Below are 24,868 nucleotides of genomic sequence, written 5' to 3' on the forward strand. Positions count from 1 at the left end.
ATCTCCGCGGCCTCCTCCAGCTGGGTGGAGAAGTCCCTGGTCAGAGTGCTGATTTGGACCGGAGGCTTCAGGTGGGAAAGGCAGCCCTCATGGACCTGGAAAATCACCTCATCCCTCCTGAAGTCACAGGTCACATCTTCCTTACCATAGGGGCAGGAAGTGTACACCAGGAAGTTCCCCCCATGCCGGGTAAAAATCCTGTCTGGTGTTGCGTTGTCATCACTGTCACTGTCAAAACAGTCCTTGGGGATGGGTCCTAACAGTTCATTTACAAGATCAATGGAGAAATGTCGGTCATCAACCGCCATTCCAATAATGGTGCCTGCGGCTAGAGTAATACTCTTTAAGTCGCTGTTATCCACCTCTATTAGAATGGGGTCATGTTCTATGTTGACTAATGGAGTCGGGTTTACCCCCAACCCTTGCTGTTGGAGAGAAGCATTTAGATGTATGTAAGCATCAGGGTTTTTCAACTCTTGTCCCCTTTTAATTTTCACTTCCAGGGAGAATTGTCGGGTCCTTTCTGGGATGGTGACTTCCTCTTTAACCTGAATTTCAACTGCATAAGGTAGCAATTGAGCTGACCTAAATGCTTTTTCTGGATCATCAAAGCCCATGGGATTATCCGCTAATCGGGACCAAGCTTTGAAGTTTATTAGGTCCAAACTAATGGCAAAGCGATTGAGAATGTCACTGCCTAAGTAAAAGGCGGCAGGGACGTCTCGCACGACCCAACAATTGTGGACTATGCTCTTGTTGCCAATGGAGATTTTGAGCATACACCTGCTTGGCAGGAGATGTTTGGAATTAGGTGCTTCCAGGTCCATTTCCCATTTGTCTATCAGTTTGGAGGTGGGAATGGCTGGATCTTTTGGTAGTTGGCGGAACATGGCTTCGCTGATGAAGCTCTTACCGTTGTTCACACACACTCGAGCGAGAACAGAGTCCTTCCCATCATTTAACTGAACAGGGATGAACAACTGCTCTCCAATTTGCTGAATATCAGCCAGGCTTTGAGCTGATTTCACATCTTTCTGGACTATAGGAGTGGGAGTTTCAGATTGTGGATTGGTATAGAATTTCAAAGTGTTTCCTTCCAGCGTGGAATACCACTTTAGACTGGAAGGAAGGTTGATTTTCAGGAATAGAGAGGACCCCCCATCACCAGTCTGTTGTCCTACTGCTATTACTGTCACGTCTGGAATTTGGTTGTTCTGGAAGTGAAATTCTACTTGGTCAGATTTTTGTTCAACCATGTGGCATGTGCCGTTTAAACTAACATGGTTGACACTCTGTTTTAATTTTATGGGTCGGCTAGTCTGAGTCCAGAGGACCTTGTTTACGCAATCTATTAGGGGTGACAACCTTCTGAGGAGGTCATTCCCTAGTAAACAAGGGGTGCCCTCTGGGGTCACAACTATGACCGGGTGTTTCAACTTATGTCGCCCGATCTTAATGTCCAAGTCTGCCGTCCCCTCGACGGGAATTTCCTTCCCGTCAAAGTTCTGCAGTTGTCCAGGAAGAGAGGTGAGAGGAATTTGGTAATTCTCTCCCCTTCCTGCATTCAGTTCGTCAAAGGCCCTTCTGGACAGAAGGGTAGCTTGAGATCCAGTGTCCACCAGTGCTGAGATTGTACCCTGCCCCTGTACTTGTACCGGGGCATAATATCTTCCCTCCTTCTCCTCAAGGGGGCACAGATAATGTACATTTTTGGACAACTGGTGGGCTAATTTTCTGGTTTTGGACATCGCTAGCGAGGAGATTTGGGCAGAATTCTGTGGAGAGTCTTGGGAATCTGAAAGAAAAAGTTGGCAACTGGAGATCAGAGCCATTGTGGGTTCCCCTGGCTCCGGTTCTGGGCCGCCCCCCCCTTTTTGGAGGCAGTCACCAGGATGGGTTTGAACCAGGGGATTTTCTTGCTGTTGGTTCTGGGATGAGATGGTGGGCGGCGGTAGCTCAGTCTCCACATCTCCCCAGTCTGGATTTGCATCCCTAGGGACCCATTTTTCTTTGGGAGGAGTTCCCCCCTCTCTGAAGGAGAAGATCCTTTTCCCAGGATCCTCTGAGGATCCCTCTCCCTCAATTTGGAAGATCTGTACCTCCTCCTCAAACTGAGTCTGTTTGGGTCTTTTGTTTCTCCTACCCCCCCTCTGCTCCTTAGGAGGCAGACTTTCAGGGGCAAGAGATTTTGTTTCCGGTTCCCGGGTTTCCAGGGGCTGTTTACAAGTGAGGAAGGAAGCTTCCTCCAAGGCTTTACACCCCCCTTCCCTTTGTGCCTCCTCCCTGGGAACCGGTGATTTATCGGGGTGCTGCCCCCGTCATTGTTCTGGAGCACCAGGTCCAGAGTTGGGTGCGTTCTGCGCCGGCATGCTGATCTGAGGGTTCTGCTGTGCCCTCAGTATATGACCCATATCCGGCGCCATGTTTTGAACCTGGCGCTCTAACTGGGAAACCCGCTCAGGCTGATACGGGGCCCTGTTTTCTCCCCTGGGCTGATCCCGGGAAGGGTAGCTGTCCCTCCTCTGGTAGTACCCCTGGTTGGGAAGATTTTGGTACCCCTCCACCCTTGGCCTCCCCTCTCCCGGATTCAGTGGTCTGGGCTCAGGGAATTGAGGAAAGAAGGATGGATGATTTTGGGGTTGGAAGTCGGGTGGATATCTGGGGAAAAAGTTCTGCCCAGGGTTTGGTAAATTTCTGCCCTCCTGTGGGAAGTTTGGAGGGAAGTTCCCTGGGTTAGGTGCTTGGCTGGATCCCCCCCCTTGGGCTGGAGGAGTCCACACATAACCCAGGATGGGTCTGTTACCTTTGTAGCGAGGACTTACATAGTCAGGAGAGCGAGGGACCCCATTTGTGGGGCTGCCTCCCTGGCTCCCTGTCTGCGACTGGCCCGAGGACCTTCTGGACCTAGCATTATTAGGTGCAGGTAGGTTTTTAGGCCCCCCCATCTCCAAATCCAAAACGGGGGTGACCTTTACCTCTGCCACCTTGGCAGCAGCAGGGGTGCTGTTGGCTTTGGGGTTTTTCTGGGCATTGCTTTTATTTTCTATGGGCTTCTGCACCTCATAGATCCGGGTAGCCTGTTCAATGACCCAGTCTAAAGATCTTTTCTCATGAAAATCCCTCACGAGCTGGGTCATGATATATTTGGGCAAGGCATGGAAAAACGTATTTATAAACTCTCTACTATCTGTGCGCACCCTTCTTGTGGTCTGTGCAAAAGCACGCTTTAACTCCTGCACAAATTCTTGTGGGGCCTGATCCTCCCCACATTGCAAATTGTAGGCTGCCTTGCGAGCCTCTTGAGGATTTCTGTGAACAGAAAAATGTTTCAGGATGGCCGCCTTATAGGTGGACCATCTTAAATGATTTTGGTCCTCCAGCCCCGCAAAGAAACTGGAGTATTCCGGGGAGAAGGTCCACTTTACATATTGAATACAGCTTTGGCTGTCCTTCATATGGAAAGTCTCCATCATTTGTTCAAACAACTCTAAGTGCTCCCAAACAGAATACTTAGCGTTCTTATGGTAAGGCGTGATGACGCTCCTGATCGCCTTAATCTGCTTTAAGGGGTCCTTAAGCAAGGCCCTTTTTGCCTTATTGGCCTTTTTGGTTCGGGTAACCCTTGTCCATTCTTCCTCGGACTCAGAGGCACTGCTCCCCGAGGTTCCCATCTGTTGTTCCTGGTTTTCCCGGATTCTGCGAGCCTGGGAATGGCTGGCAGAATGTGGGGACCTGGTCTCCTGTGTCCTGCGCAGTTCAGAGGAGTCTTCAGATTCCTCCTTGCTGTCAGGATTTGATGGGTACCCCCTCCACTGACCTAACTGGGCAGAGGTTTTCAGGATGCCCTTAATGGGCCTACTCTCCTGGGGTTCCCCACTGAACTGTATTGTACTTGGGTGCCCATACCCGGATGCCCACCCCTCCATTCCTGGATGGTACTGGCCTATGAGCCCCATGCTTCTGGCTGGATAGTAATCTGCCATCCCTGTGGCCCTGTGCTCATGTGCGCCAGGGGACATGGGGGTGGCAGAGTCCAGGGACTGAGAGGTATGAGGGCCTCTGGTACTAGGGCTCCTGAGGTTATGCTCCGGAGTTTCCATTTCCCAGCGAACCTCATCTCTATCCGCCCCTGCTCCCTGTTGCAATGCAAGAGCCTGCATTTGTGCCTTCAGTTCCTCAGTTAAGGCCTTACTCGACTCTATCAGTCTCTCCTGCATCGCTACCTGCTGTTGGAGCCTATCATTGTGTTGACAGAGGGCCTCATTTTCCCTCTGTGCTTCCTGGTTGGTCCTGGAGAACTGGGCCAGTCTTTGCTGCAGGAGGGTTACCTCCTGAGCTGTGTCCCTATTGGCCTGCTCCTTTCTTGCTAGAGCATCCTCCACCCTCCTGGTGTGCTCTAGCAAGTTCTGGTTTTCTTTTTGGAGGTCACCCAGTCCCTGGTGGGCCAGGTGATTTTCTTCCATTTTCCTTTTTAAATGGCAGACTTCCTGGCCTAAGGCGTCTCTTTCCTGACTAAGAGCCTGCATTTGTGCCGCCAGGTCGTCCCTTTGCCTTTGGAAGGCACCAGCTTTCTGGCGCTCCTGATCAAACTCTGCCTGGGTATCCAGGTCTTTCAGGATCAGTTTATTGCTCTCCTCTTTCTCTCTGTCTAGTTGGATTTGCAGGGTGGCTACCTGCTCTGTGCATGCCCTGTTGAAATTGATCTGTTGCTCCAGCTTTTTCTGGTTCTGCAGTAAGGAGTCCAAACTGTCTTGGTGCTCCTTCTGCAAGGCCAGAAATCGGGTATCCTGGTCTGTCTTTTCCTGTTGTAGGATGCCCATATCCTCTTTTATTTTAATGATATATTGCCTACTATTATTTTCTGCCTCCTGGCTCCTCTGCAGCCTCTGCTCAGAAGAGTCCAGATCAGATTGGGCCTTCTGTAATGCCATCTGTTGCCTATTTGCCAGATTTTGGCTTTCAGCACATCTATCCTGCATGTCTCCCATATATAGGTACAGGTATGCTGCTATCCTAGCAATCTTATTGTGTTCCTCTTTGGCTTTAGGAGCCATATATAGTTCACTCAGGGCCACATGTAAGGGACCCTGATCTCTATATATATCTGACCCTGTTTCAGTGACCTGTTGTGTGATGGCCTGCAACCACACATCCTGGCCCTGTTCGGTCCATTCACCTCTCACAAATAGCTTATGCAAGAGGTGCTCTCTGGCTATTTTCATGTCTACTAAGGTCGTCATTCTAGAGATTGGTCTCTGTCCTGACTTACAGAAGTTAGTATTTTATTTTTGCAGAACAGAACTTTTCTTGGAGTGTCCCTTTTGAGGAATGCTTCACAGCGTAATGCAGCGTGGTGATCCGACCGGGTGTATGTATCCCGTCAGTTAGCACACTGTATTAAGCTGCACAACTGGTAAATCTAACCCAACGTCTCGGCTCGAGCCCCCACTTTGTAAGAGGATTCAATTCAGCACTACAGCCAAGTTAACGCCTAGTCTAGAATACTGAATGAAAACCCTTATTGATATATCTTTAGGTCCAGTTCATGCGTTCTGGATGACTACCCTTGTATAACACCCCTCTCTTGGAATCCCCCTGACCCCACTGAGCCAAGAAGTAATTCTGTTTTGCAAGTTTAAAAGGTTTATTTGATAAATTAAAATATATATCACACTTTTTAATAAATTAATAATTGAATATCACACTTAATCTGATATGGTAAATATTAACAACGGAGAATCTGGCACTAGCACACTTCTTTAATCACTAATGAGTTGACATGAAATGGATAAGGTAGCACACTGGTAAATAGGAACAAAAGTATAATGTGGTAGAGGATGCTTTATGTAGGCTCAGGTGGATGCAATATTCAATGAATGCAGTACAGAAAATACGCAATATGATTTCAACCAAACAATGTAATCACTTTTCTCTGGCTACTCCCCTCCCCCCCTTGATGCAAGGCAAGGAAATGGAAGGAAAACACACAGTTCTCAGAAATGCAATCAACTGTAATTCAGTTCAATCCAGCAAGCTTAAACAGAAGTTTGAAAACACAGGCAAATGCTTTGATAGGTGCTAGCAATGAATGAGAAATATGCTGGAAACGCTCTTAATTCCCTTTTAGAGGTTCAGGATGAGTGGTATCTAGTTAATATTAGTCCAGGCTCACACTAGCAATGATGCAGGGATAGTTAGCAGGTTAAACGAATTTCTGGCAAATGAAATCAGGCAGCAGCAGTTTTTTTACATGTGAAGAAATTGCAAATCGCGGCAAAATTCGCGGATGCGCCGAGCGCTATTACAAAGGAACCGCAAGGACTATCTCTACCGTTTTGGGGTCCTAGGAAAGCCTGGGATCTCAGCTTCCAAATGAAAGTTATTGCAAGTCTCTAGCCCAAACGGTTGCGGAGATATGAGTAATTTAGTAAAGGTCGTTTTTGGTTTTGTAAATTTTAAACGCACACTTTTTCAAAATGACAAATTTTACTAGAAATGACAGGTGACAGATAGGAGGCAGTTCTACTTAGGTTAAATAGATTGAATTAGATGAATTTAAACTAAGAGATGTGTTCTGAGTTTTGCTAAGTACTCACAAGAGATTTTGAACAGGAAAGCGACTTGGTCACGATCTTCAGTCTGGTCAGGTCTTTCCGGATTCTGCTCACAGCGCCTGGTCTGGTCTCGGCTAGGCACAGCACTGCTTTCTCTCTGGTCTGGTCTCTGCTAGGCACAGCACTGCTTTCTCTCTGGTCTGGTCTCTGCTAGGCACAGCACTGCTTTCTCTCTGGTCTGGTCTCTGCTCTGGATAGATTGAAGTCTCTAGTTTGGCTTTCTGGAGTTTGATGGAGGTAAGTATGGATTTTTCCGGCAGGGCTTCCAGCGGCAGATGAAATTGAATGTCTCTATGTGTCCTGACTCTCTGCTTTTATCTGTTTCTTGAGAATGGGTGTGTGTGTTGCATCACTAGACTTGCCCCTCTCATTCGTCATTGGTCAGGCTTCCATTCCTCCGCTTGATTGGCAAACTGAACTGTGAGTCAGATTGATGTCATTTTATGATCTCTTGAAACAACCTCCCTTATCATCTGTGCACCCAAATATATATATGATCAAAATCCATACTTCAGAGTTACACAGTTGTTTGAAATTACATATATATGGTGTGGCTGAATTTAGCCATGTCTATGTCCAAATCTGCTCCTTCTCGGAGCTTGCATTCAAAGAGTGTACATAATTGACTTTTTAACTGCTTTTTCAATTTCCGACATGGACCCAACTTCACATACATGTGTGCAGGGGGTAGGGACATTAACTGATGAAGTTTCAGATTTTTAACATGCACACATTTAGAGTAATATCCACTTTTCCGCTAAAACCCCCCTGAACATACCACCGGTTCCTACCACGTCTTAAACTGTGGGCAGAAAAATCACAAGAATTATGGTATCATTTATAAAATTTTCACATGTCCGCACTATGAATTATCCCCCTTTTTATAAAACCATATCCTTGCTGCAGGGGTGTGTCTTTTCAGGTCACATGGTACAGAAACCAGTCTTTCCAGTTTCTGCCAGCTTGCTTCTCACAGGCAGTGCCCCTCCCAGCTTCTCCAGGAGGAAGCCACTTTTTACGACGTCTGTAATAAAAACCTTTGCCTGAGTGGAGAGGGCTTTGTTCACTCTCTGGCAGAGCACAGGAAATTCAATTATCAGATAGATGGCATATCCTTCGTGTGGGCAGCAAAAGGAACATTGGCCTGGGAACATAGTTGTGACTCAAGTTTCACTCCTGATGGGATCCGTTGCTAGGCAAAATCAAGTTCCTTAAGCCAGACCTTCAGCTAACTTTTTGTTGCTTTTAAAATAACTTGTAATTTTACACATGCAGCTAGAATGCTGATTCTAAGTGCAAAACTATGACATTTCAACAGTTACAAAGGCATGTGACACCAAACATAGGTCACTCATTTAATTTAACATTTTCGATTTTGGTGGTTTTAAATCCAGTTGCAGTTAGGCTTAAGCTGCTGACTCCATAGCATTTTTGTTATAAGCATTGTTTTTGGGCTCTTCATTTCCCAGATTTTGTAGGCACACAAAACTCCATTCTGCCAAATGTCTGCTGGTGTTCAGTGAATATTTTGCACATGTTGCAAGGTTTGAAATAGGCATTTTGCTTGCCTTCAGAAAAACACACAGTGGGTTTTAAAACGCCGGCTTTTGGATAGTGGTGAGTACTGGTACTGCACCCATTTTTGGGATTTTCTTGGATTAATGCATTCTAAACAGGAATGGTTCTTACATGGTAGTAAATCCTTGCTTAACATTGTTTTGATGGGGCTCCTTACAGTAAGATGGTTATGTGGAACCCCACAAAAAGGGTTGAATCTTTAAAGTGGTCCAATGAGTCACGATTTCAGCAACTTTTTGACATCAGTAAAAGTGGATTTTGTTAACAAAGACCTTTCTTTACCCTGGTGGGTGGCAAGTTAGGTAACCATTTTGGTGTGCGCACAACTGCGCAGCTTTCCTGGATTTCGGCGCACATGTGGGTTTTCCGTCATCTTGAATTTCCTAAGCCCACAGCACCAAATGTTGTAGCAGGGTAGCTTAAACGTGGGTCAGGACACCCTACAGAACATTGATGGTAGTTAGGACAAAAATGTAAACTGTTTACCTAGGCAATTTGGTTAGCAGTACCCAGAGACACCAACGGGTATAGATGCTCTATACAAACATTCTAGATCAAGCAACCAATCGACTCATATGCTCATAAACAAGAATGGCCTTTACATTGTTCTAATTGGCGGTTCAGTCATCAGGTGGCCATTTGATGAGGAGCTGCCCCCCTGTATGGAGTCAGAAGCAGGACAGACAACATTGGAATCGTTGAATTTATATATTTCAAGAATTATTCATATCAAATAGCCACACTGAAAGTCATTTGATTGGTTGAACAACATACTCGTTAGCAAATACATTATAAAGCACCAAATAACTCAATCTAGTTTCACTTACTCCAGAATTAAGGACGGGGTTTATCATATAGACTATGAGCTCAGCCACTTACCTGCTGGTGACCTGAATTTACATTCCCCTGAATGTTTTAGACCACACAGTACAAATAATCGATTTAAAAATAAACTGAAGAATGAAAATCCCAAGCAGATGTAATTTTTCTGCCTGTTAATTTTAAAAGAAATTGAATTTGGTTAATCTCTGTTGATTCACTCCGCTTGCTTTTTTCCTCGATACAATTGTGGACAATTAACAAATGGTGAAAAGTAAATGACTACATTGCAACATGAATACTGTATGCTTTTGTAAAAATGCCACAATTTTGCAAGTTGTTTTTTTGCTAATGGCCTCTAGTAGTGGGCAGAGAATTTACTAATCCACAGGGTTTTCCACCTAAGCACAGAAGAGTACATTCTTTCATTGTGGCATTTGTTCCACGTTTAGAGAAAAACACAACACAAACCCACATTATTTTGGACACATTCACCAAGGCACATTTACCTTGGTTGGTCCTATGTATTGCCTTTTATTTATTTATTTATTGGGTTTATATAATGCGCCTTTACACAATGTGTTATAAGGCGCAACACGACAAGGGGGGAAGGGATGACAGAACAAAAACGGTTGTGCAAGTGCAATAAGCAGAAGTGCAGGAGGATCCCTACACATAGGCACCGTCAGGGTTGCCCTCTGTCCCCCATGTTGTACATTATTGCCGCTGAGCCTGTAGCAGCCTACCTGAGACAGGAATATGGAGATGGGGGCATTGAAATAGATGGAACGACTCACCTCGTCTCTATGTATGCTGACGACACCCTCTTGTACTTACAGGACCCTGAACACCTCCTACCCTACATACTTGAAACCCTGGACAGCTTTCACAAGCACACCAGGATCCAGATTAATAAGAGTAAATTTTGCCTCTACCGCCTAGCTGCACTACACAGTGAACATTATGGATCTCTCCCTCCCCTAGACCTCGAATGGCAGGCGACATCGTTCAAATATTTGGGGATAACTATACATCGAAACCCCGGCACGGAACATATTCTTAACACCGAAAGGGCCAAAGACTCCCTCTTAAAATCCACTGAGTTTTGGGGGCGGCTCCCGCTTTCTGTGGCCCGGGAGGGCGGGCCTCCTTAAGATGGTCGCCCTACGCCGCCTATTGCATAACTTCACTGAAGATTCCCAAATCCGAACTCTACTTCCTTGCTAGCCAGTTAAGACACATTGTGCGGTGGATGGCCGATGAAAGCACAACAGACACTCGCCTCCTCCAGCCGGCCCTCCCCCAGCTGTTACTTAGGGATTTGCTGTGGACCACAAAGAGTGCCCTCGAACATTGCCCTTACCTCGTAAAGTTGGGGATCCGACTCTGGAAAAGGGCCTGCAAGCTAGTCGGGTCCGAGGATCCGTACTCCCCACAGATCCCCATTGCAGCACTCATGTCCAATCACTCCTGGGGGCAACTCGAGACTCGTACACAATGGGAGCCCTTTGGGGTGGCCACACTGGGGGACTTGATCCAAGAACAGTCGGTTTTGGCCTTCCCGGATCTCTGCGATGCCACGGGCCTCCCGGCCGGGCAATTACTGTTGCACAGTGCGGTCATACAGGCCTTAAATATCAGATGGCTTTTCGCCATCGACCAGACTGATGAAAACGAATGCATCGAAACAATACTGAACGCTGCTGAGGGGGGCCACGAAACCTCACGTATCTACGAGGCCCTACTAAGGGGCTCCACCAAAGATGACCTCAAATGCCGGGACAAATGGGAGACCGAATTAAACCTTGTTTCTGAAGACAAAGCCTGGGGTGATATAACCCACTACCACAAAGAAATCTCCCGAAACGCCCGCTTACAGCTCATCCAACTGTATATTATGAACAGAGCGTACCTCACCCCGGAAGCTATTTCAAGGTTCACCGGCGCAGGCACCCAATCATGTCCCAAATGCAGTGAGCCCAAGGTTGGTATGACCCACATGTTCTGGGGATGCCCAGTGATCAGAGAGTTCTGGACACAAGTGAAGCAAAGAATGGTTGGTGCAGACATTGACATCGAAGTGGACGAACCCTCGGCATGTATCCTGGGCTGGTATAGGCGCAGCAGGAAGAATAAATCCCTCAATAAGCTTAGAGACCTTATATATATAACGGCCAAATGGTGAATAGCCATGGGGTGGAAAAGCCCCAGAAGCCCGCTTATGCCCCTATAGTTGGGAGATCTTGCGAAGTGGATCACAGCCGAAACCGCGGCATGGGAGACGGCGATCCAAGTACAGACACTTGATTCTAGCGAGGAGCTACACCGTTGGGTGGCCCTAACAGTACCCCTGCTCCATCCAGAGTCGCTGGAGGATGAGACAATCAGGGAAGGTGACTCAGGCCCGGGCAGGGACTCATGATGAACATAGGACTAACCATATATTTTAAAAAAAAAGCAGAAGTGCAGGAGGGGATGCCGGAGGGTCAAGCGAGTGCCAGGGGAGGCCAAGTGGACAGCACCAAGGGAGAAGAGAGTGCAGGGGCAGTCGGTCCATGTGCTAAGTGTGAGGAACAGGGATGGGGGCTGGAAGGGCTCAGGGTGCAAGCCCAGCCAGGGTAGTGAAGGCGGAGGTAGCCCCGAAGGGCAGTGCAGGTTGGGGGGGTCAGAGGAGACCAAGTGCAGGGATAGACTGTTTCGGGGAGTTCCTGGTGCTCTGAAAGAATCTAAATAAACCAGGCAGCCAGTCAAGAGGTAGAGGAGGAACATTAACAGGGGAGGGGGAGAAGGAAAGAGGAAGAGAAAAGGAGGGTCTTGAGAAGCTTCCGGAACATGAGGAGTTCCAACTCAAGTCTGAGAGGGTCAGGAGGCCATTTCAGAGGGAGGCACCTGTGAAGGAGCTAAATCTACCCCCCACTCCATGCTTGGAAAGGCACCTGATCTGCAGAGTGTTGGAGCTAGAAGACCGAAGGGCTCTACCAGGGAGGTACCTTGGGAGAGAGGTGTATGTAGCAGGGTTCCAGGCCCCAGAAAGCCTTGTGGATGATGCAGAGAATTTTGTTCCTCGCAGCAATGAAAATGCACTGAAGCTTTGCTTGTGCCCCTTCCTGATGTTTAGTTGGAAACTCTGTGGCTTCCTTGCGACTCTTCTTGAACCTTACCTGCTGCTGCCATCGCTCACCACGAATAAGGCTCTGCAGCAACCTAATATCTGGTGACACTGCTTCTGGGGGGCATGCAGATCCTGCCCTGGGACAAACCAATGTAAACTCCTATCTTCTGTTCCTAAGTGTTATTCCCATCTTGCTGGGGCAGAATTCAAGCTGTTTTTACTATGTTCTTGAGTCCCTGTCTGATGCTGACCTAACAGTCACTGAAAGCCTTGGGCACACAACTAGACATAGGATGATCCTTGTTGCCCCTACTGATTCCCTGTCCCATGGTGTCCGTGGTATTGTAAGTCAGGGGGTCGTGATACAGTGAATCTCTTTAGGCACCCCTATGGCCACTGACTTGCATTGAGCGTAAAGGCCATACATTAAAAGCAGCTACTCTCTTGGCTGAAGGAGGTGGAGCCTGGATCTGTGTTCCTTTCAATCTTCTAGGACCTGGGGACGTGCAGTCTACCCCATCAATGGATGTAGGCTATCTGGGAATTTGCAACAGTGGCAGTAACTTTCCTGATAACAACACCTGCTTGCAATAGTCTAAAATTTATCAAAGCTGGGTTACATTTCTAAAGTGTTGCTCTTGTTGCTTGAAGTATTACTGGTCTACCCAATGCTTGTACAACGCTTCTTAAACTGTTGTAATCTATAGTTGTAGGCAACTTATTATGGTGTTACCAGTTTTTTTGGGGGTGGGGGGTGTGTGCGTGTGCGTGTGTGTGCGTGTGCGTGTGCGTGTGCGCGTGTGTGTGTGTGTGTGTGTGTGCCATTTATTGTGACTTTACCTATCAGTAGTGTGTTGAGTTTACTGATTGACTCTGCTAATAAATAGTATGTATTTGCTCTTACGTATGTGGACCTTTGTTCCTTAAAAGACTGCGCCTGTTACCTGTGCTTCACACCAACCCAACCTCCCTCTGACTCTAAGCCTAAGTGCTTAGACTCCCTAAAATTAAGGGTTTCGTCAAAGCCTTCATTGTGATAGTCACTGCACCTTTAGGGTGCCTTCTCAGAACCCCTCATCAGAGTAGATTCTGAAAAACTCTCTTAGCATACTTGATTCACAATATTTAAATTACACCTTTTTCACGTGCTTTGTCTACTCTCATTGAGCAGGGGTAGGATTGGTGAATCGGTCGACAATTACATGTTGCTACCAAGCACCAGTTCTAATAGCAGTGGGGGAATGGCGCTCCCATTCTTAGGAAACCAGAAATAGGAATGTTTCCATGTGTAAGCCTGGCTGAAGGCAGAAACATCTTTGTGAATTACTCTCCCTAAGGATTAAGATCATGTTAGCAAACGCAAATAGGCTCTAAAACAGTATTATTAAAACTTGTTTTATGCCAAGCTTCTTCTTGAGTACAAATGTTGCTGACAAGCCACCTTTAGAAGAAATATTGTTGCCGCCCTCCCAAATGCCATATCTGCTTTTATTTTCTATTAAAAGAAGTCACCGTACTCCCTTTTGGAAGAGCCTCACACCCTCCCACCATGGACATCCCTAGTGCCCCCTCGATGGGGGGTAGGAGTGGGAGTCCCATAGTTCAAAGAACGCTGCTCTAAAATGAAATTGACTTAAAAAACCAGCACCAACCAGTTGTTCTTTTCAGACTTAAATGCGTTTGATTAGATGGAACAACATTAGAATCAGTTCAATTATGTGTGTTTTTCTTCTATACTTTCTAACACTTCTAGATCTTATAGGCTACTAATCAATTTCTTCAAAGGGTGTGTAGTATTTTAAGATCCTCTTTCCAGTGTGTACCTGTCAAAACAAAAGGAAATTAGCATTTCCTCCAGGTTAGATTTGTTGAGTCTGTCGCTGATTGTACGAGTAAAACACGCAATGATTTTCTGCCACTGTGTTAATTTCTGGTGGTTGTTTGTATTTGCCTGATGCTTAGCTAAAGGGAACTTTATTGAAGTACTTTGTTCTGCTTATCCAATACACATTCATCTTCCTGGGTTTGCAAAAATATCTCAACATTCCTGCCAAGTGGGAATCAAAAGACACTTCACAACAAAATCATGCAATCGTGCACCTCTGATGTTGGGAACACACCCAACATGCCACACTCTTTCTCAAGGATGTTTTTGAACAATATAATAGACAAAACAACCTGTTTTTTTTTTTAATAGATTACATTTTGACATCATTGTAAAGCCCTACCGGTCCAATGAGAGGCAAATTATAATGTGAAAGATGTGTTTTTTTTTAAATCACCTTCCAGTTGCAAAAGATCATAGCCTTTGAGCTTCTGCATTTTCCTTTTTGTGATAAGGTTTAAGGTAGGTTTGGCCACTCGCTTCTCTGGGGCTTATATGTATAGCAATTTAGCAAAAGAGCTTTACAGAGAACATATCTACATAAAATATCACCCAACTGAAATTGGTACTCATTTATTGACCTCAGAAGGATGAATGGCTGAGTTGGCCTTGCTGGGATTCGAACCTGGGACCTACACATCACACACAGATCACAGCAGCGAGCGTTGAACCCACTGAGCTATCTTATGGGCTATATAGTTATGCACTGGGTATTGTGAGGGCATCTGGTCACAGCAATACGCTAGTACACATGATTGAATGCCTTCATTTGTATCATGAGAGTTAATCTCCAACCCTTCCAAGTGATAAAACATGGTGAGAGGGCAGTAGTTGCACAGATCATTATGATGATCTGTAAGACAAAGCGGCATAAAAGAATCTGCAGACAGGAGGGAGAACGTAATAATATATATTATTAATATAATGAATGACACAGAATTGAGAGTTACCAGGACGTTTAATTATAGTACTGCAATATTGATACATTATACAAAAGTGGTGTCTTGAACATGGGTAAAATAGAATTTATATCGCAGTTGGAGACTTTGTATAACATAAATAGCAAAGAAAGTGGCATTGTTAACATGTAGGGAAGTTGAACAAGGCACACTGTCAAAGGTGGTCCCAAAACACAGTATGCAATAATGTAAATGAACTAACAGCTGAGAAAAGGGAATGCAAAGTCAGATTTCCTATAACACGGTGTGGAGCAACTTCTGAAGAGCTTCCCACAGGGGTGGTGTGCCCATAGTGAGTTATACCTAATGCGTGTAGGCTGTAGTATTAAAACGTGCCAGTACAACAATGGGATTCAGTAACATTTCAATGCCATTTTTTATGTCATTTATTACTATGAAATTTGCAACGGACCTGCAGGAAATTCGACTTAATATGTTAGGATATTGTTTGTTGCGATGTAGCGTCCATCCGTAACTCACAATCATCAGACAAATAATCAACAAATCTAATCTAATTTAAAGCAATAACGGGAACAATACAACAGATTTTGTTCCTGGTGTAAAATACTTTAGAATCCTGGGTGCCATTTATAATCTATAATACAATTGCACAAGTAAGGAATTTTGTGAGGTTGTCGTTTACTGGACCAAACGCCAGAGTGTGTTTATTGCTGAAGTTGTACAATATTTGTATATGTCCATCTTGGCAGGAAGTTTACAAAGTTGACATGTCTTTTTTAGTGCTTGTGGTAAGGGCCCCTTCTTTTGTCTGGAAATGTAAATCAAAAGAGCCATTCCTGCGACTGTCGAGACTGGTATGCACCAGGTTGAGGAGATACACGCCATTAGATCTTGTCAACTGGCAGAGAGACAAATGCCTGTTGTTCTTATGTTAATCCCTCCAAAAGTACTTAGGTATGCACTTATTTTATTAGCAGCACTTCATATTTTATCATTAATAGTAAAAAGATATTGCCTGATGTATCATCTAAAAATATTGATTATTGCTGGGGAAAAATGTCTTGCATGATGCAGTTTCATACTTTTTTAATTCCAAAGGACTAAATTCTATGTTCTGGCAGCTACATTTCTAGACATTTGATAACAGAATTTGAATACGGCCTTGCCTCACTTGAACAAATTGTGTGATGCTGGAAAATTCAGTTTAACTTCCTGCAGTACTTAATACACAGCAAATCTAATAAAAATAACTATGACTAATGAATTGTAGCAATTGCAGTACCGTTCATGAAGAATTTGACATTTAGGGCCTGATTCATGGAAAAGTGTGCAGAGATCCTGCAAAGCCAGTGTGCAGAGAACGCCACTGCACGAGCCTGTGCGCAGACGCTATTCTGCGTGCTCTACATATTTATGGAATTGTTTGCGCAAAGTAACCGTACTAGCAAGTCGCGGCCGGAACTCACCCGACATGCCCCCACGCAAAGCGAAAAGAACCAGATACAGCTAGCTTTGCGTGCTCCCCGGGCGTGAACACATGCACTCTTGAAACAGTGCATGCGGTTCCCCGCAACCAGACCTGCACCTCAGGGGCACTGCGCGGGTTCCCCCATAACTATTATCGGCATCCCAACAACATGCGTACAAATTTCCGTAACTCTGGTAAAACTCCAGAAAATCTGTGTTAACCTCTTACGCAGACCCCAAACTTCTAATGGAAACCCGATTGCATGCACACACCCCTAAATCCACCATGTGATCTTACCTCTGTGCAGTGATTCCTATGTGCAAGTGTCTGCACGCCTGCTTTCGGGTGGCGGTTACATCGAGAGCGTTGCATGGTCATTTCCCCGATGTGAGGTTGCACGGGCAGACCCCTGAATACCATTTTACCTCCACAGTTGTAGGCGTGTGATCGTCTTGCGTGGGCCATCACTCGTAACACCCACCTTTTCCCTTGGTCTTCCCCATTTTGAGAGTTCCGCCCTCTACTCCAGTCTATATGCAGGCCACGACCACGCTCTGCGAGGTGTCTTGCGCAAGGCACATGGCCACTTGCATTGACGTGCCGAGCATGCGTGTAGTACCCGCAGTGTATGAAAAAAAGGGCAGCGCAGTCGATTCCACAAATCGACAAATGGCGCACAAAGTCCCTATTTACCGCACAATAATTTCCATGAATCGGGCCCTTAGGGTCTACTGCATAAAAACAAACACAGGTCCTATAGTTGAAAAACCAGAAGTACACAGTCCAGCTTTAGTTTTGGCTACATATGCGCAGTAGGCTACAGTCTATCACATGAATTCAGAGCTAGGGGCTGGAGACTCTTTTTGGTGAAAAAATCCCACAGTCTGGAGCCTCAGCCCAGTATTCGTGCCACCAGATCAGTGGGCAGAGCAGAATTATCCTGAGAACTTGGCCTGTGGCATGTGGCTCATTAGAAATATTAAATAATAATAATCGAACCTCCCCGCCCCCCATCAGTGGACACTGCATTGGACACTGCAGGCTTTGTATGATACATTTGTATTGGTATTATGAAGACTTTAATGAATGAAACACATATCTAACACCATACAAGAAGAAGTTTAAAATTGGGCAGATTGCATCGGGTACACCTGAGAGATACAGGGTTTGAGTGGTCCCATTTGGTGGTCCCATTTGACCATTCTCCCCCTGAGGAAGGGGACGATAAATGTCCACACGTCAATACCTACAGGAAGACGCATTTCCAGCCAGCAGACGATAGGACAGAAGGACAATTCATTTTTACCACCGAATTGGAAGTGACAGTGGGATTATTTCACATATTTTTTAAATATATTTATTAATTATTTGCAATGCACTCTATACAGCAATACATGTGTTTCAATGCACATCAAGACAAGGGGGATAGGGTTGAGGGAAAAGGTATAAAAAAACATTCTTAAAAGGTCTTGAAACATTTGGAATGTGCAAGTGCTATAGCATGAGAGTAAAGGAGAGGGGGAGGAGGGGAAGGGAACGAGGGGGTAAAAGGAATGAATACAGAAAAAAGTTCTGACTAGGTCTTGAGACGATTTGGAACGTGCAAGTGCTGAAACATGGAAGAAGGGCTAGGGGGAGAGAGGGAAGTGCAGGAAGCGAGGAAGGTGAGAGTTATAATAAGTGCAAAACAAGTAGGTAAGCTGCATTAAGGAAAAAACAGACATGCCATTGTGACAAGCAGGTGTGAGTGACTGCAGACTGGAAAAGCCTCGCCTCATGGAATGAGGGCCTACATGAGGCAAGCAGACAACAGTTCAGACTAAGCAGGTAAGGCTGATAAAGTAAATCCGGTATTTGGGGTAGGCAAGATTCAAAACACAGAACAGGGCTGTGAAAGTCAATCCAGTGATTGGGGTAGGCAAGATGTGAAACACAGCACAGGGCTGTGAAAGTCAATCCACTGATTGGGGTAGGCAAGATGCGAAACACAGAGCAAGGCTGTGAAAGTCAATCTGGTGATTGGGGTAGGCAAGATGCGAAACACAGCACATGGCTGTGAAAGTCAATCCGGTGTTTGGGGTAGGCAAGATGCGGAACACAGCCCAGGGCTGTTAAAGTCAATCCGGTGTTTGGGGTAGGCAAGATGCGAAACACAGCACAGGACTGTGAAAGTCAATCCAGTGTTTGAGGTAGGCAAGATTCGAAACACAGAGCAAGGCTGTGAAAGTCAATCCGGTGATTGGTGTAGGCAAGAAGTAAACACAGCACAAGGCAATCAAAGTTAAACCAATAGGCAATGAAAAAGTACTGGCCAGCCTCAAGAGATGGTGTGGAGGCACCTTCAGAGCAGTGCAGCCAGTGGGTAAAACAAGCTGAACGGGCAAGGGAAGGTAGCAAGTGGGTGCAACAACCTGGGCATCCTCAAAGCGATGGCAAAAAAATATATATGATCACTTTGTATAATCCCAATTCACCCAGACATTAGCACGCTGCAGAAGGAATTACTATTCGTCAGGGCAGAGGGTACATCTTCCATAATGGGCCCCTTGTGATCTCTCTTCTTGGCGCTTAAGCCCAAACATAATTTCAAGGCGCTCAGGTTCTGTTAGCAGTGCCTTTCTAATTTTAGACTATCGCTCGATCATGTACTTCAAAGATTACTTAGATGTCAGATGCTTACACTCAGATAGCTTTTGAAATAACAGCATCAATCTATCTTTCACCACAGGAGAGTGGAGTACCCAAAGATGTCATGTTCGTCTGTGAGAACATATGTTTACGAATTTCAAAGCAGTCTATAAATAGAATCCGTCTGCTTCTAAATATATCCAGTGAAAAGCCATTACTAACATAATTTGGCAGCATTTTTATCGTATATGTAAATATCTCTACCTCGCATTGGCATTAGCAGACCATAGTCCATAGGTATTATTTTACGACTTTACAACTCCACAGATCCAATTTACAGGGAAGCAATTGGTCAATGTGAAAAACAATATCAATGTGGGAGAGGCGCCACATTTGACGCACAAGATCACACATCAGTTATCATTCTTACATTTTCTTTGATGATTCGTGTGGTTGCAAAGCATTTCAAAGATATTGGGCCTCATTACACGGACGGCGGTAAGGGTTAACGGTCACCGTTAATGGCAACGGTGACCGTTAAACCTTACCGCCGTACTACGAGGTCCCTTTGCGGGTTGGAGGAATTAACGCCTGCTTCTTGCAGGCGTTAAAAACCAACCCGCTAAGGGACCTCGGAGCTAATTACGGCACCGCAAAATTGCGGTGCCGTAATTAGCGCCTTCCCCATTCCCATAGAGCCCTATGGGGCAGAAATGGGAATGGGGAAGGGCAATGGCGGAAGGGGGATTTACCGCCCCTCCAACCTTGGAATGGGGCGGTAAATCCCCTTTCCGCCAAGGCGGTGCCGTTAATTTACCGGCATGGTCCAGGGTGCTAATAGCACCCTGGATTACCGCCTTCCGTGTAATGAGGCCCATTATCCCCTCATTGTTCCTTTACCAGGTTGTAATGTAATGTAATGCAATATGGCATTTGTATAGCACCTTTTCCATAGGTATGGCCTCAAAGAGCTGTAGGTGAATGCCCCTGGAGGACCGAAGTCTGAGCTATGAGAGATTGGTCAGTGGAATTTAGAATGCATGTGTGCATTTTAGCCAGTACGAAGATAGTTAAGGGTGTCTAAGTCCATGCTAACGACCCTTCTAGAGCTGGTTTTGTGGATGGGTGCTGTGAATGTTGTCGGGAGAGTATGCGAGTCAACAAGACTGGTCGTGGCTGCCCGTGTATGATCACAGCCAACCCCTTCCACCATGCTTGCTCAGGATGATACAATTAGGTGAGCAGGTGGCAAAGCTTCAGGACTACTCTCTGTGCCCCGGATACCTCTTTCCAAAATGGTCATCATTTTTCAATTGTGATCCTGTGTCTCTTTAATGAGCAAGGTTTTATTTAATTTATATATTGTGCATTTGTAAGGTGTTTATACATCAGGAAATTGTGTTTCAAAGCACCCAAAGGGCAAAGGGGAAGAGTCATGGGAACAAAGGCAAATTAAATAAACTGATGAACATGAAGGGGCGGTCCTACTAGGCCTTGTGAGCATTCAGAACGTGCAAGTGCAGTGAGAGGGAGAAGGGACAGGGAAGGGGGTAAGGGCTAAGAGTGAAGTGTCGAGGAGTCAGTTGTGTGCAATAGTAAGTGCCTGACAGAGATCACTTGGTACTGAGTGATCACCAATGGTAAGTGCAGACCTGTGAGAAAACAAGCCAGTGGGTGCCCGAAGGCAAGTGCTGGGATTGGCTCACAATGTAGATCCATGGTGAAAGCTAAAAAACGATGGAGACCTTAGGCTCCATGCTGGCCTGCCTTCCTGATTTTGGTGCAGTGAGAATTTTGACGCACAGAAAACATCCCATACAAATATTAACAAAGTAGGTCATGTGCATATCGCTGTCCTGGGCTCCTTTTCCAAGCTACAGACACATGCAGTCTATGCTCGATAAAACTAGACAAAGGACAGCCTCACTGCAAAGTGGCCTCCTCCAAGTCAGTGTGGTTCTGTGCCTTCCTCTTCTTGCCCTTGTGCCTGACATCTTTGTTATACACTGGTGGCATAACCAATTTACTGGATATCTTTCTGTATGCCCCACAATGCACCGCAAGATGTTTGTTATTTGGGATCAGGGCATGTAGAAGGTAATGTCGTTTTGCCATTTGGAGATCTCCAAAAATTGTTAGCATTTGTAGCCATGCTTTTAAGTTGATATTTTTTCTAAAAGTATGGCAATGTGAATGAATGTGATTTACTGTGTTTCATTTGCCTCTCTCAGCAATCTGTGGAGGTGATATCCACAAAGAGTCAGGCCAGATCCAGTCTCCAAACTATCCCGACGACTACCGGCCACTGAAGGAATGTGTTTGGAAAATCACTGTGGCAGACAACTACAATGTTGGACTTACATTTCAGGCATTTGAGGTAAAGCCGTATGACTGTAACCTTAATGGGTGATGTAAAACATATCTATTGCCTGAGAAAAGTAGCCAGAATGACCACATGTGACTTTTATAGAGAAACGTTCAGTTGCAAAGCCTTTTCCGACGATTACAGGATTTTGTGTTATCAGCGCTACTCAAAATGGAATGATTTTAAGTGCTCACAATGGTTCCTTTTTATGCATTTCTAATTCTGCTCCAAGGAGGACTGTTTTACTACTAGGCTAAATAAAAAGCCCTTTGTTTCTTGAGTCCATCAAAGGCTGCAAGCCAGATTACTGTGCAACATTGCCTAATGTTTGCAGAGCCTCTTACCAAAATACAGTCTAACTTATTATCACTATAACCTGAAGTGTTTTAGAAGCAGGCAGGTGATTTTAAGCATTATGATGCTCATTTTCCAAAATATCGTGATTGCACCGTCTCAGCCGTTGCGGCAATTTGTGCGGATTTCTGTACAAAGTGCAATAAATGTATGCACATCTAGGAGACCACAGGTTTGCATGCATTAGTTGCAGTTAATTCTGCAAAGAAAAGGGCATGCCTACTGCCATGTGCAGATGGTGGGAGGCTTTTACTATGGATTCCTAGGGCATGTGTCAGTGTTTAACAAATGCTGATAGTTGGGGGGTCCCATTAGGATTCCAATATGTTAACTCCAGCATCATAATCCAATCGTGGTGTTCATGCCTGCTTTTGGCATGCAGACTATATGGGGCAGGCAAAAACAGTAGTTGTATTCTGTGCCCAAGCTCCAGTTGCCTAAACATTGAAAATATCCTCAAGTGTATAACAACAAGTATTAAACCAGGTGCAGACTCTTAATACCTTGGAAATAGGGTATTTGCTTTGGGGCCGATTCATGGAAAAGTGCACACATCTCCCGCAATTGCTGTAGCGACACTGAGTGAGCCTGCACGTTGAATAAAAAATGCGCAACCACGTATTCATGGAATTTACTGCGCAAAGTAACCATATTTGCCAGGTAGTGCCCGGAACACCCCTGACACACCCCCAAGCAAAGCATAAACAGCCAGAACATGTCTGATACTGCATGGTCACCTGGGTACCCTCTGAATGCGGGTCCAGGTCCCTGGCCATCCAGTTGCACACCTGCACTGCCTCCTGGCAACCCCTGCACTTGGGGTCTGTATCCGCAACCCTACAGTCCCCTTACCTGCACTTATTAGACACCTGTTGTCTGCACTTTTAACACTTGCACTTGCCACTGTTGGCCGCACTACTTGTTGTTTTTGATCCCATGTCTGTCACTTGCCCACCATCCCCTCCCATCCCCCTGGCTCTTTTCCTCTCCCCACTCCCCTGCACTTGTGCAGTCTCATTGTGGATTGTATTTGTTGTATCTGTACGGCATACTGAACCTTGTATTTTAAACAATAGAGGCTTGGCACCAATCCTCATTTCTAATCTTTCAGATCACTCAATGTCAGTGAGCGAGCTGATGCCAAAGTAGACCATCTAAGTTACCACAGGGCATCTTTCGGTTTATGCTCCCTGGCAAAAACATTGATTGTCTGTGGTCCCACAAGAAGGCCTATGTTTGCACTTTGCGCAGGACAGACAGAACGACGAATATTCGTAACATAAGCTGTACATGAACAGTTTCAAAATGATTCTTTAACCTGACCTTGACGTTTTTGAACATATAGTACCAACACCTGAATCATGTTCTGGGAGGACGTGATAGATTGGCGAGCCACCTTATGGAGGAGTTCTACCTCTCTATGACACTGCTTTATGTGGGTGATGAAATAATTGAGTGCACAGTGCGGGCCCTGGAATGAATGGCATAAAGATATAATGACAAAACATAGTGGACATGTTTACTAAAGAAACTCCAAGATTGAAAAGGCACTTCATTGAAAAAAGGAAATGACTCAATTGATCATTTCCGTATGGGCATTGGTAGGAGGAGTTCACGTGTGTCTTCTGCACTATTATTTATTTTTTAGCAACACTTGTAGTTGGCTCTCCTGTGGTTGTAGGCCCCCTTGGTGCCAGTGCATCATGCACTGCTTATCTGTGCTGCAAGAGGCAAACAGTTGCCTGCCATAGATGCAGGAACGCAGCACCATCAATGGGCAGACCCACAATAGGATGGCGCCAGAGGTGCCTGGATTGGAAGAAACATTGATCAATACAATACAGCTCCCATAGCTCACAGTTGTTCACTCACTACTTGATCCTGCGTAGGAACTCTGTAACCCAGGACTGCATTTGGCAATCAGCTCTCTTTAATGGGCATGACGCCCAAAGAATTCAATTCTAGCTGGTCTACCTGTGCATAAGGCCTAATGGAGCAATGCCGTGGCAGACATGTTGCAACTGTGATCAAGAATAGGCCACAATTTGCTTGACGATACACAGTTGTACACCAGCAAGTCCCTCCTAGCTATGCAATGAAAAGTGCCGTTGGTGAATAATGAACATCTAAGGCCGGACATTTGCAACATTCAGCTGCTGAGCACTGCCACTCACTAGGCAACCAATCAAGCCCCTGAGCTCGTTTTAATACCCATGCTTAGTGGACTCCAAATGAAGGACGACATCCTTATGCAAAACATACACAGCATAGCACAGCATACCATGGTATGAATGAGGTCACATATGTATATTGATTTGCAAAACGGTTGTGGCATATAAAGTATTTGCAGAGAGACACTATGGATTACTGAAGGACCTGTGTGATGGTGCACAGAATACATGTGGACGTCTGATGCACATGGGTATATGAATGTATGTGCATCCGTCTGTGTGTCTGTGATACTGCCCAGGAAGCCAAACTTGTTCATATCTATGTCACTGAAGTTTCAGGTGTGTGGTAGTGTTCTTTGCCCGGTTGACGGGCACAGGCGTTATCAGGAAATGTGGGTCATGTGCATATAGTGAGCTAGCATTGATATTGCTTAAACATTGATAGACTGTCATTTATTTTGTATGCTATATTTGATATTTGGTTGTTGTGGCCACCGGAACTGTATATGGCAATAAACAACTTCAACACACTATCACAACACCATCAGCACTTTGAAGGGGCCTTAGGGTAGTGTAAGTGCTAAACAAGATATTAACATAACATCACATCAAGGATTTACAGAACCAAGGGTGCAGCTGTGGTTGCCTTTAAGATTCTGAATAAATATTTAGTGGTTGGGCTGCCAATATTGGTGACCCCTCGGTGTAACCACTCCTTAATTCGGCTCAAGCGTCCATACTTGCGCCTTTATTCAAGAGTGTTGACTTGCATATATTCAATTTCCGGCCAACCCCTTATTTCTTTATGAAGGGTGCGTGACCTTTATATAGAAGATGGTGTTTGGTTATTTTGCATTGACTTGTTCGAGAGGGATTTGCAAAGGATATCTTTTATCACCCGAGTTGGAATTTCTAACTGGCCTGTTTTTCTTTTTCGCCCAATTTGCTATGTTC

The 24,868-nt window shown here is 45.3% G+C and overlaps 1 protein-coding gene across 1 annotated transcript in view; it reads left to right on the plus strand.

Annotated features, from left to right (window-relative positions):
* TLL1 (tolloid like 1) overlaps nt 1-24,868 on the plus strand; it is a 455,972-nt gene that overhangs the window by 290,355 nt on the left and 140,749 nt on the right. Inside the window, exon 12 of the mRNA XM_069631384.1 lies at nt 21,256-21,401. Coding sequence (XP_069487485.1) covers nt 21,256-21,401 — 146 coding nt within the window. The remainder of the gene's footprint in view (nt 1-21,255; nt 21,402-24,868) is intronic.

This window comes from Ambystoma mexicanum, chromosome 6q (assembly GCF_040938575.1).
Source record: "Ambystoma mexicanum isolate Mex_15411 chromosome 6q, UKY_AmexF1_1, whole genome shotgun sequence".
Classification (NCBI taxonomy): Eukaryota; Metazoa; Chordata; class Amphibia; order Caudata; family Ambystomatidae; genus Ambystoma; species Ambystoma mexicanum.